The sequence below is a fragment of the Triticum aestivum genome, chromosome 2D (genome assembly GCF_018294505.1).
Source record: "Triticum aestivum cultivar Chinese Spring chromosome 2D, IWGSC CS RefSeq v2.1, whole genome shotgun sequence".
NCBI classification, from domain to species: domain Eukaryota; kingdom Viridiplantae; phylum Streptophyta; class Magnoliopsida; order Poales; family Poaceae; genus Triticum; species Triticum aestivum.
The window spans coordinates 77,330,011-77,343,179 of record NC_057799.1 but is presented as its reverse complement, the minus strand read 5'-3'; the positions used below and the strand labels follow the sequence as shown (position 1 = coordinate 77,343,179).

Below are 13,169 nucleotides of genomic sequence, written 5' to 3'. Positions count from 1 at the left end.
TGCAAGCATCACCTTGGCGTCGATGTTCATGTCGTTGATGGCTTCCATCAAGGCTACTAGTTGTTTCGCTGTTTAACACGCACATTTCCATTCATCAGCACAATCGCCTTGCCTTCAGCCAAGTTTAATTTTCTGGTCAGCTGATCCATGATCAGGGCCAATGGTTCAAGGTACTGACTAAACACAATCATTCTTCAATGCTTCACAAAGACGAATGATCTCCAAAACAAACCCTGCCTTTACTCCTTCGCATGGGTTCAACCATACAATCGTCCTCTTGTCCACAACACATGCTACTTCATTTGACACTTTTGTGCTTGTGACGAGGAACATCAGGTTAGTCAACTTGTTTGTAGGTCACACATCACAAACCCCATTTTCTCTTTGTTGAATCCCTTAGAGCACATCAGGCCCTAGATGCACGCACACGTGCGCGCGCGTGTGTGTGTGAGTGTGTGTGTGTGGGGGGGGGGGGGGGGGGGGGCATGAGCCCCCTGCGTTGCCCACAACCCCCCTTCTACATGCCTTTGTCATCATATGATATCTTGATTTTTCACGCAATTCTTGGATTCTAGAAGGTTCCTGAAATCATAACCATACAAAAAGAAAATTATGCCATCATGCATTTTAAGGTTAGTCCCAAAATAGAAGGAAGTATGACCACACTATCCCACTTATTCCTGGTGCTACTCCTGTTTCTCTCAGGCCTTATAGAATTGCCTCTGCACTTTAGGATGAACTGGAAAGACAAGTTCAGGAACTTCTTCACAATGGAGTGATTAGACACAGTAATAGTTCATTCTCTTCTTCTATGATTTTAGTTCAGAAAAAGGATAAAACCTGGAGACCTATTATTGATTATAGACATCTGAATGCAATTACCGCTAAGTGCAAATTTCCTTTTGCAATTATTGATGAGCTACTTGATGGATTAGCTGGATCCTTCTAGTTTTCCAAATTGAATTTACGAGCTGGTTATCACCATATCAGGTTGGCACCTGGAGAAGAATACAAAACAACTTTCCAAACTCACACCTGTCATTTTGAATTTTTGGTCATGCCTTTTGGCTTGTTTGGTGCTCCAGGGACTTCTCAATATGCTACGAATGACATGTTGTCCCTAGTCCTCAGACAATGTGCTATTGTTTTCTTTGATGATATATTGATCTATATTCCTACCTATGAGCTCCATCTGCAACATCTTGCTCAACTTTTCAACTTCTGTTAACACATCAGTGGCAAGTCAAACTGTCCAAGTGTGCCTTTGTTCAAACTAAAATGGGCTATTTGGGGCATATTATCAGTGGTCAAGGTGTGGCAACAGACCCATCCAAGATTTTCACTATTCAACAGTGGCTAGTTCTTGTTTCCGCTAAGGAAGTGAGAAGGTTTTTGGGCCTAGCTAGCTATATAGAAAGTGCATCCAACATTACGGGATCATTTGTAGGCCTATTACAAACCTTCTTAAAAAGGGCGTGCTGTTTCATTGGACAGAAGTGGGAAAACAAGCTTTTGTTGCTCTCAAACACGCCATGCTTACATCCCCTGGTTTGGCTCTTCCTGATTTCTCTAAGAAATTCATTTTTTATTTATTTAGAAAAGGAGGACGACCCCCCCGGCCTCTGCATCTGGACGATGCATACGTCTCTAAGAAATTCATAGTGGAGACCGACGCTTGTGATGTGGGCATTGGTGATGTTCTGATGCAAGGAGGTCACGCTTTGGCATATGTGAGTTAAGCTTTAGGTCCAAGAAATCAAACACTATCTGTTTATGAAAAGGAGTACTTGGCAATCTTGCTGGTAGTGGAGCATTGGCGTCAATATCTTCAGTTATCAGACTTCATCATTCAGCACAGTTTGGCTAGTTTGACTAATCAGTGTTTGCACATTAGTTGGCAGCAGAAGGCTTTAATCAAGCTTTTGGGTTTACAATATACCATCAGCTATAAGAAAGGATCCGAGAATCGAGGTGCCAAGGCTTTGTCGCGCATGCCTCATTCAGTGAGTGAAACATTACCTGAGCTGCATGCTATTTCTTCTACCCAACCGGTGTGGCTCGATGATATTGTGGCCAGCTATACAATGATTCCTTTGCTTCTGAATTGTTGCAACGACTCGCCACTACTCCTCAGGCTGACGCTAAATTTTCTCTCAAAGTTGGTTTACTCCGAGTTGACAGTTGCATCTGGATTGGAGCTGATCCAGCTTTGCACAAGAAAATAGTCAGTGCCTTCTATGACAGCCCCTTGGGAAGGCACTCTGATTTCCCTGTCACCTATCGCCGTGTTTATCAGCTCTTTCGTTGGGCTGGCATGAAAGGTTTTATCTAACAGTTTGTGCAACACACTGTCTTGTCTGCCAACAGGCCAAACCAGAGAGGATTCCTTACCCCGGCTTGTTGCAGCCGTTAGCAATAACTAAAACTCCTTGGGAAATGGTCACGATAGATTTTGTAAAAGGGTTGCCCACATCTGGCAGGTATAACTGTTTGTTTCTGGTCATCGACAAATTGTCCCAATACGACCATTTTGTTCCCTTACATCACCCTTTCACGGCTCAAAAAGGTGGCAGAGGCTTTCTTGGATTCTGTTTATAAGCTCCATTGTATGCCACTCTCTATTGTGTCTGATCGGGATCACATTTTTACTAGTGGTTTTTGGAAGGAATTGTTTCAAAAAACTGGCACTCTGCTTCGTAGGAGTTCAGCTCGCCATCCGCAGTCTGATGGCGAGACAGAACGTGTCAATCACCTGATGGCGCTACTCGCCATGAAGATTTGCAACCGTGGCTCGACAACTGTCAGATGGTGTTGGAGTCTGTTAGGCAGCATCTGCTGCGTGCTCAACAACGCATGAAAGCTTAAGCAGATAAACATCGCACTGAACGTGCTTTTGCTGTTGGGGACCAGGTGTTTCTCAAACTTCAGCCGTACCTGCAGTCTTCTGTTGCACCTAGGGCCAACCATAAATTGGCTTTCAAGTTCTACGACCCTTTTGGAATCTTGGCTCGCGTGGGGAAAATGGCTTATGAATGGGCCAACCATAAATTGGCTTTCAAGTTCTGCACCCTGTTTTTCATGTTTCTCTACTGCGAAAAGTTTTAACTCCTGACTGTCAGGTTCTGCCTCAACTTCCTTCTCCAGACGTCCATCTTCAAGTTCCAGAGCAGGTTTTGCAGCAGCTATGAGAAAGCTATGGCTGGGAGGGAATTCAAGAGTCTTTGGCAAAAAACCATCCACAACGGTGCAAGTGGTGCAAGAGGCGTCTGAGGAGATTCAGCTTAGAGAGAAAGGCAAGGCAGGACTATATATTAGCGAAAATTAGACTATCCATGCAGACAGACGGGTGGTCAGGCCACATGCAATATATTTTCCTGTATGTAATTGTACGTACTACTTTTCCAACCTTAATTTGGAAAAGAATATTTACACTGCGTGCACTATATGCACCACAGCCAGCTCAGGCAGAAAATTCACAAGTTCTGTACTGCAACATTCAGAACCAACCGGTTCCGTTTCATACATCCAGCAGCTTCATAACGACGGGGAGGCCAAACTTAGGCTGCAGAGTGAGGAAATCCGCAGGCGCGTGGACGTAGGTCGGGGAGAGAGTGAAGGAGAACTTCTGCAGAACCGTGGCCATTACCGACTTGGCTTCGAGCATCGCAAAGTTCTGGCCGATGCACGCCCTCGGCCCGATCGAGAACGCCAGCAGGGCGTGTGGAACCTTGGCCGCCCTCGCGACCCCGTTCGCGAATCTCGTCGGGTTGAACTGATCCGCGTCCTCACCCCAGACCTTCTTGTCCCGGTGCATGAATGGGGCGCCTATGACAACTGCATGGTCCTTGGGGATTGTTATGGCTCCGACCACCATGTCAGTTATGGTCTTCCTCTGCATGAAAAGAGCAGGGCCGTAGAGCCTCAGGGCTTCATGGAGGACCATCGTCATCTGCAACACATGTCATGTTCTAGTTAGCTGTACATATCTTGAAATTTCATTGCATGCATGAGCGTCGAATGATCCTACTGTATATATATTTTAATGCACAAAGCAATTTCTCAAGACGTGATCATTAAATCAAGATAAGGGTTGGTTTTTTGATCTTGCCTCTTTCAGTTTGCCGAGGTTGTCGCCGCTGGGGTTACCCGTTCCAACTTCCCTCAGGACCTCCTCCCGTAGCCTCTCCTGCCACTCCGGGTACACACTGAGCAAGAACACTGTCCAGGTGAGCAGAATCGACGTCGTTTCGTAACCCGCGAAGAAGAACGTTTTGCACTCGTGTAGGATCTCATCCATGCTCAAGCTTAGCTGCTCTTGCTTGCCCCCTTGCTCTGTTGTGGTGCAGGCCTCAAGCATCAAACCGAGTAGATCATTTCCGTATCCGCTCCCTCGCGACGCTAGCCGCGAGTTTATGATACACATGAGCGTGCTTCTAAGCTTCTTTTCAAGCATCCACTTGAGCCTATTCCTTCTTGTGGGCAGGTAGCTGGTCTCAAAAGAACATATGCAGTTACGCTTAATTAAGCGAGTCAAATATGGGAATGAGCTTCTCATTCAAATGAAAGCATATATATATATATATATATATATATATATATATATATATATATATATATATATATATGTGGGGTGGTGTTACCTGAATCCTGGTATCTGCACATTAAGTAAACTGGATATGGCGATTGCCTGGAGCTCTTTCTGGGCATGGAAGGCTTCCATTCCTAATTTGTAGCTACTTCCAAAGGCTGTGTGGGATATGATATCTGCTGTCAACCCTTGGACTGCTTTGTCGAATTCCACTAGGATTTCTCCATTTGTGTTCTTGGCTGCCTGCTCTTCGAACACACCGAACGTGCATTGGGCGCAAGACACCATTGTTTTCGTCATCGCCTAACATTGAAGGTGAAAAGCAATATGAGTAGTAATTGCATAGAAAATTAAACCATGCCCATTTTGTATTTTTATTCACTGGATTTGATTCCTTTTTGGAAAGGTCACTGGTTTGACACTGTATACGATCATTCCTATGTCTATGTCTAGTGTGTTCTTCCTACTTGACACTAGTACAAGGCGGACAGATATTCATACTAGAATTCAGCTTGCATCACGCTTGCTTGCTGCGGACTACGTACATTTTTTATGTGGAGATTAAGGCATAATATCAATTACCTTCATCTTATCCATTGCGAAAGCAGGGTCGATGACCCTGCGATGGCGCACCCAATCCACACCGTTCACCAATACCAGTCCCTTGCCGAGCAATTCCAACACGTTCGGGTGCGCGTCGTTCTTCGGAAAGTGTCCGGATTTGCTTGAAAGGATCTGCCGAACCATCTCGTAGTCGAAGACGCAGATCCGGGGATTCGCGCCAAACCAGAACAGAAATGGCTCTCCTGTGTACACATGTGCAAGTATGCATATTATCATCCGTATCATCAACTATAGTACTCCACATAATATCCACGTTGCTACTACTAGAATACAGTAGATCATAACTGCACAGGATCAACAGTTAGCTTACAGGTCACTAAAATCTATGTCGCCTTGCCCTTGGGTGACCATATATAGCATATTATATAGTAACAAATTGACCAAAACAGCACAGAGAGGAGCGTTGAGCAAAATCACGTACCATATTCGAAAAAAGAGAGAAGAATCTCGTACCATACTGTGCCCTCCACTTGAGGAAGTGCGGCGCGACCCTGGGGAGGTAGTTGTGGTCGCGAACGTCGAGCACCACGTCGGCCGTCTCCGCCTTCATCCGCCTCACCTCCTCGTTTGAGCCCTTGAGGAACCTGTAAGGGGGGCCATGAATCCCTTGCGCCCTGTGCCTCTTGCCTATGGCGTAGGGCCTCCACACGAGGTGCTCCCATGCCCACGAGACGGCCAGCACCAGGAGAGCGGCCAGAGGAAGCGCGGCGAAGGAGGCCATGGTGGAGAAGAAGACGGAGACGGCGAGCGCCAGGAGAGCTCTCGGAATGATTGAGGAGTGTGGCTGTGGGAGATGTACTAGTAGTGCTCAGCTTGCTCACGCCAGTCGGCTGGCCGCTGGGGCTGGCATTTATCTAGTACGCCTGCTCGCTCACTCCTTTTCTTAGAAAGGGGCGTGCGGTGCATTATTCAGAAAAGTCTCAGATTGCAGTGTTTGACATATAAGTATCCGGATCGGGGTCCTCTGTAGTCATGCAGTACGGTGGCTTTCACGTGGGACCCGACCCATGTGTCACTTGATTTGCATTGCAGTACGCCTCACCTAGATGGCTAGATCACCTTGTGCTTACGTATAAGAGCATCTACACCCGCTCCCCCATCAGGTTCCCAAGACCATTTTTATCGCAGGCGTTAAAAAAACGGCCCAGTTATGTCTCCGGAAGCCAAATTTTCGCCGGTTAGAGCATCTCCAGCCGTTGGCCCCAGGAGGCTCGAAAAATCGCCTCCAGGAGGCGACCCGGCGCTAAGATCGGCTTGGGGCCGATCGGGTTCCCAGCCGCCGGCCCCAGGGTCGCCCCCAGAAGGCGTTTTTAATTTCTTTTTTGAAAATAAATCCGGCAAATGGGCATAAATTTCGGTGACTTAAACAGTTCTTCATAGCAAACTTAAAATTCACTTAAAAAACAAAGGCCGCGACTATAGGAAGACCTCGCTGAACTGGGCGAAGTCGCCATCGTCCTTCTCCTCCTTCACGCAGCCGTCCCTGCTGGACCCCTGCCCGGAGTCACCCCGGCGGACCGGTGGCGGCGCGTCGTCGTCGCTGTCGTAGAGAAGACGACGCCTCCATCGTCGCGGCCACGGCGCCGAGCGGCGATCTCCTCTAGGGCGCGGCGCTGGCGCTCCAGCTCCAGCCGCGCCCAGTCCTCCTGCGCCCACTTCATGGCCGCAGCGTCGTTGAACCCCGCCTCCGTCTTGACGGCGGCGAGCCCTGGCTCCATCTTGACGCCCGCGAGCCCCGACTCCCTCTTTGGCTTGACGAGGCGGGGAGGAGCCGAGGAGGAGGCGCGCCCGCCCTCGTTGATGACGATACCGGCGCTGCGGGTGCGCCGGCCGAGCGACGTCTCCACGGGCTCGGCCTTGACGCTGTACAGCGCCGGCGAGCCGGAGGAGTGGGAGGAGGAGGAAGAGGAGACGGTCCTCATCGGCATCCATTGTCCGCCGCTCCGGCAGGGGGCCGGGACGGCAGGGTACGTGTACGGCAGCTCGTTGCCGCCCTCGAGGTGCTCGAGGACGGCATGGAGCGTGCGGCCGGGGGCGCCCCACCACAGGCGGCGGCCGTCGCTGTTCCACCAATGCGTTGTTGGTAGAGGCCAGCCGCTCCGCCTGTCGGTGCTCGAAGTAGGCCGCCCACGCCTGGTGGTTGCCGGCGGCGTACTCCGGGCGGGCCCGCTGCTCCTCCGTCAGCGACGCCCGCGCATTCTCGACCTCGGCGTTGAAGTAGTCGGGGGGGGGGGGGGCAGCGAGGGCACGGGGACGCCCCCGGTGCCGAGCCTCCACCGCCCCGGCACGCGCATGTCGGGAGGCGCCAGGATGTTCGCTTCATGTAGGAGGTGGACCTCCCACTCGTGCAGCGAGTGGCGGACGAAGCCATTGGCCACCGCCCCGTCGCCGTTGAACCTCTCGCCCATCATCTGCAGCGGCGGAAAGAGAACGTCGGCGGCGGCTGTGCACGGGGAGAGAGGGGGGCTGCGGGCGGGTGGTGCGTCTCTGGCTAGGGAGGTGCTGCTTATATAGCGGCTGGGGGTCTGCGTCGTGTGTACGCGTGGCGGGAGGGGGGCGCGTCCCCGCACCACGCCGCCCGTGAGGAATCAATGGAAGGCTGACCGGCGGCAACCTTGGCATTGATTCCCCGTGAGAAACGAGGCGTTGTGAGGACGACGAGGCGTGGGTCGCTGACTCGACGGGCCCGCCATTCGTTCGCGCCAATACCAATTGCCCAGGCGCCCCCGGGCGCCGGGTTCGGCCTGCGTCCGCCGGCGCCAGTTTCGGGCCAAACCGGCGAAAAATGGGCTCCTAGGGCATGACTGGGCCGGTTTTTGGGTGCGGGCGCCGAATAAAGGCCCTTGGGGGCGCGGCTGGAGATGCTCTTAGGTACGAAATTGACGCCGGCGGACCCAGGCCAAACCCGGTGCGCTGGGGGTCGCCGGGGAAAACGTTTTTGGCGCGAAAGCCCGGTGGACCCACTGAATCAGCGACCAGCCGCGTCTCGTCTTCCTCATCGCCTCATTTTTCTACGGGGAATCAATGCCAAGGCTGCCGCCGGTCAGCCTTCATTGATTCCTCATGGGCGACGCAGTGATCGCGCGGCGGCGCGCCCATCCCCTCCCGCCATGCGTACACACGTCTACCGCCCCCTTCATCGCCGGTGGACGCACTCTCCTTCACCCGCAGTCCCTCTCTCGCCACCGACGCCCCATCTCGTCTCTCTCTCTCTCTTTCTCTCTCTCTCTCTCTCTCTCTCTCTCTCTCTCTCTCTCTCTCTCTCTCTCTCTCCTCTCCCCGTCTACAGCGTCTATAACCGCCGATGTGGGAGCGACTCCCCGGCGATGAAGCGGCGGCCAACGGCTTCGGCCGCCGTGACCTGGACAAGAGGGAGGCCTACCTCCTCCACGAGGCCAACTACCTGGCGCCGCCTGATATGCGCGTGCTGGGACAGTGGAGGCTTGATAACCCACAAGTTAGGGGATCGCAACAGTTTTCGAGGGTACAGTATTCAACCCAAATTTATTGATTCGACACAAGGGGAGCCAAAGAATATTCTCAAGTATTAGCAGCTGAGTTGTCAATTCAACCACATCTGGATAACTTAGTATCTGCAGCAAAGTATTTAGTAGCAAAGTAGCATGGAAGTAACGGTAACGGTAGCAAAAGTAATATTTTTGGGTTTTGTAGTGATTGTAACAGTAGCAACAAAAAAGTAAATAAGCGAAGAACAATATGTGAAAAGCTCGTAGGCATTGGATCGGTGATGGAGAATTATGCCGGATGCGGTTCATCATGTAATAGTCATAACATAGGGTGACACAGAACTAGCTCCAATTCATCAATATAATGTAGGCATGTATTCCGAATATAGTCATACGTGCTTATGGAAAAGAACTTGCATGACATCTTTTGTCCTACCCTCCCGTGGCAGCGGGGTCCTAACGGAAACCAAGGGATATTAAGGCCTCCTTTTAATAGAGTACCGGACCAAAGCATTAACACATAGTGAATACATGAACTCCTCAAACTACGGTCATCACCGGGAGTGGTCCCGATTATTGTCACTTCGGGGTTGCCGGATCATAACACATAGTAGGTGACTATAGACTTGCAAGATAGGATAAAGAACTCATATATATTCATGAAAACATAATAGGTTGAGATCTGAAATCATGGCACTCGGGCCCTAGTGACAAGCATTAAGCATAGCAAATTCATAGCAACATCAATCTCAGAACATAGTGGATACGAGGGATCAAACCCTAACAAAACTAACTCGATTACATGATAAATCTCATCCAACCCATCACCGTCCAGCAAGCCTACAATGGAATTACTCACGCATGGCGGTGAGCATCATGAAATTGGTGATGGAGGATGGTTGATGATGACGATGGCGATGGATTCCCCTCTCCGGAGCCCCGAACGGACTCCAGATCAGCCCTCCCGAGAGAGTTTAGGGCTTGGCGGCGGCTCCGTATCGTAAAACACGATGAATCCTTCTCTCTGGTTTTTTCTCCCCGAACACGAACATATAGAGTTGGAGTTGAGGTCGGTGGAGCTCCAGGGGGCCCACGAGGCAGGGGCGGGCCCTAGGGGGGGGGGCAGCGCGCCTCCCACCCTCGTGGACAGGGTGTGGGCCCCCTGGCCTTGATTCTTTTGCCAATATTTTTTATTATTTCCAAAAATAATCTCCGTGAAGTTTCAGGTCATTCCGAGAACTTTTGTTTCTGCACAAAGAAAACACCATGGCAATTCTGCTGAAAACAACGCCAGTCCGGGTTAGTTCCATTCAAATCATGCAAGTTAGAGTCCAAAACAAGGGCAAAAGTGTTTGGAAAAGTAGATACGACGGAGACGTATCAACTCCCCCAAGCTTAAACCGTTGCTTGTCCTCAAGCAATTCAGTTGATAAACTGAAAGTGATAAAGAAAAACTTTTACAAACTCTGTTTGCTCTTGTTGTTGTAAATATGTAAAGCCAACATTCAAGTTTTCAGCAAAGATTATGAACTAACCATATTCACAATAACATTTAGGTCTCATGTTTACTCATGTCAATGGCATAATCAACTAGCGAGCAATAATAATAAATCTCGGATGACAACACTTTCTCAAAACAATCATGATATGATATAACAAGATGGTATCTCGCTAGCCCTTTCTGAGACCGCAAAACATAAATGCAGAGCACCTTTAAAGATCAAGGACCGACTAAACATTGTAATTCATGGTAAAAGAGATCCAGTCATAGTCATACCCAATATAAACTAATAGTAATGGATGCAAATGACAGCGGTGCTCTCCAGCTGGTGCTTTTTAATAAGACGGTGATGACTCAACATAAAAGTAAATAGATAGGCCCTTCGCAGAAGGAAGCAGGGATTTGTAGAGGTGCCAGAGCTCGATTTTAAAGCAGAGATAAATTATTTTGAGCGGCATACTTTCATTGTCAACATAACAACCGAGAGATGGCGATATCTTCCATGCTACACACATTATAGGCGGTTCCCAAACAGAATGGTAAAGTTTATACTCCCCCTCCACCAACAAGCATCAATCCATGGCTTTCTCGAAACAACGAGTGCCTCCAACTAACAAGAGTCCTAGGGGAGTTTTGTTTGCAATTATTTTGATTTGGTTTGCATAAAGCATGGGACTGGGCATCCCGGTGACCAGCCATTTTCTCGTGAGTGAGGAGCGGAGTCCACTCCTCTTGAGAATAACCTGTTGGGGAACGTAGTAATTTCAAAAAATTTCCTACGCACACGCAAGATCATGGTGATGCATAGCAACGAGAGGGGAGAGTGTTGTCCACGTACCCTCGTAGACCAAAAGCGGAAGCGTTAGCACAACACGGTTGATGTAGTCGTACGTCTTCATGATCCGACCGATCAAGTACCGAACGCACGGCACCTCCGAGTTCAGCACACGTTCAGCCCGATGACGTCCCTCGAACTCCGATCCAGCTGAGTGTTGAGGGAGAGTTTTGTCAGCACGACGGCGTGGTGACAATGATGATGTTCTACCGACGCAGGGCTTCGCCTAAGCACCGCTACAGTATTATCGAGGTGGACTATGGTGGAGGGGGGCACCGCACACGGCTAAAAGATCAAACGATCAATTGTTGTCTTTGGGGTGCCCCCTGCCCCCGTATATAAAGGAGCAAGGGGGGAGGTGCGGCCGGCCAGGGAGGAGGCGCGCCAGGAGGAGTCCTACTCCCACCGGGAGTAGGACTCCCTCCCTTCCTTGTTGGAATAGGAGAAGGGGGGGAAAGAGGTGGAGGAGGAGAAGGAAAGGGGGGGGGGCGCCGCCCCCCTCTCCTCTTCTCCACTAAGGCCCACTATGGCCCATTAACCCCGGGGGTTCCGGTAACCCCTCCGGTACTCCGGTAAAATCCCGATTTCACCCGGAACACTTCCGATATCCAAATATAGGCTTCCAATATATCAATCTTCCTGTCTCGACCATTTTGAGACTCCTCGTCATGTCTGTGATCACATCCGGGACTCCGAACAACCTTCGGTACATCAAAACATATAAACTCATAATATAACTGTCATCGAAACGTTAAGCGTGCGGACCCTACGGGTTCGAGAACTATGTAGACATGATCGAGACACGTCTCCGGTCAATAACCAATAGCGGAACCTGGATGCTCATATTGGCTCCCACATATTCTACGAAGATCTTTATCGGTCAGACCGCATAACAGCATACATTGTTCCCTTTGTCATCGGTATGTTACTTGCCCGAGATTCGATCGTCGGTATCTCAATACCTAGTTCAATCTCGTTACCGGCAAGTCTCTTTACTCGTTCCGTAATACATCATCCCGCAACTAACTCATTAGTTGGAATGCTTGCAAGGCTTAAGTGATGTGCATTACCGAGTGGGCCCAGAGATACCTCTCCGACAATCGGAGTGACAAATCCTAATCTCGAAATACGCCAACCCAACAAGTACCTTTGGAGACACCTGTAGAGCACCTTTATAATCACCCAGTTACGTTGTGACGTTTGGTAGCACACAAAGTGTTCCTCCGGTAAACGGGAGTTGCATAATCTCATAGTCATAGGAACATGTATAAGTCATGAAGAAAGCAATAGCAACATACTAAACGATCGAGTGCTAAGCTAACGGAATGGGTCAAGTCAATCACATCATTCTCCTAATGATGTGACCCCGTTAATCAAATGACAACCCATGTCAATGGCTAGGAAACATAACCATCTTTGATTAATGAGCTAGTCAAGTAGAGGCATACTAGTGACACTCTGTTTGTCTATGTATTCACACAAGTATTACGTTTCCGGTTAATACAATTCTAGCATGAATAATAAACATTTATCATGATATAAGGAAATAAATAATAAATTTATTATTGCCTCTAGGGCATATTTCCTTCAGTCTCCCACTTGCACTAGAGTCAATAATCTAGATTACACAGTAATGATTCTAACACCCATGGAGCCTTGGTGCTGATCATGTTTTGCTCGTGGAAGAGGCTTAGTCAACGGGTCGGCAACATTCAGATCCGTATGTATCTTGCAAATTTCTATGTCTCCCACCTGGACTAAATCCCGGATGGAATTGAAGCGTCTCTTGGTGTGCTTGGTTCTCTTGTGAAATCTGGATTCCTTCGCCAAGGCAATTGCACCAGTATTGTCACAAAAGATTTTCATTGGACCCGATGCACTAGGTATGACACCTAGGTCGGATATGAACTCCTTCATCCAGACTCCTTCATTTGCTGCTTCCGAAGCAGCTATGTATTCCGCTTCACACGTAGATCCCGTCACGACGCTTTGTTTAGAACTGCACCAACTGACAGCTCCACCGTTCAATGTAAACACGTATCCGGTTTGCGATTTAGAATCGTCCGGATCAGTGTCAAAGCTTGCATCAACGTAACCATTTACGATGAGCTCTTTGTCACCTCCATAAACAAGAAACATATCCTTAGTCCTTTT

General features: G+C 49.3%; 1 protein-coding gene across 1 annotated transcript; it reads right to left on the bottom strand.

The window, feature by feature from the left end:
* Positions 1-3,288: 3,288 nt before the first annotated feature.
* LOC123051700 (cytochrome P450 709B2) lies at positions 3,289-6,045 on the bottom strand. Its single transcript, XM_044474666.1, has 5 exons — positions 5,666-6,045; positions 5,171-5,394; positions 4,641-4,891; positions 4,109-4,487; positions 3,289-3,949 (listed from the first exon to the last, which is right to left on the bottom strand). The coding sequence occupies exons 1-5, from the start codon at positions 5,931-5,933 to the stop codon at positions 3,518-3,520; spliced, it is 1,554 nt and encodes a 517-aa protein (XP_044330601.1). The 5' UTR covers positions 5,934-6,045; the 3' UTR covers positions 3,289-3,517.
* Positions 6,046-13,169: the final 7,124 nt, after the last annotated feature.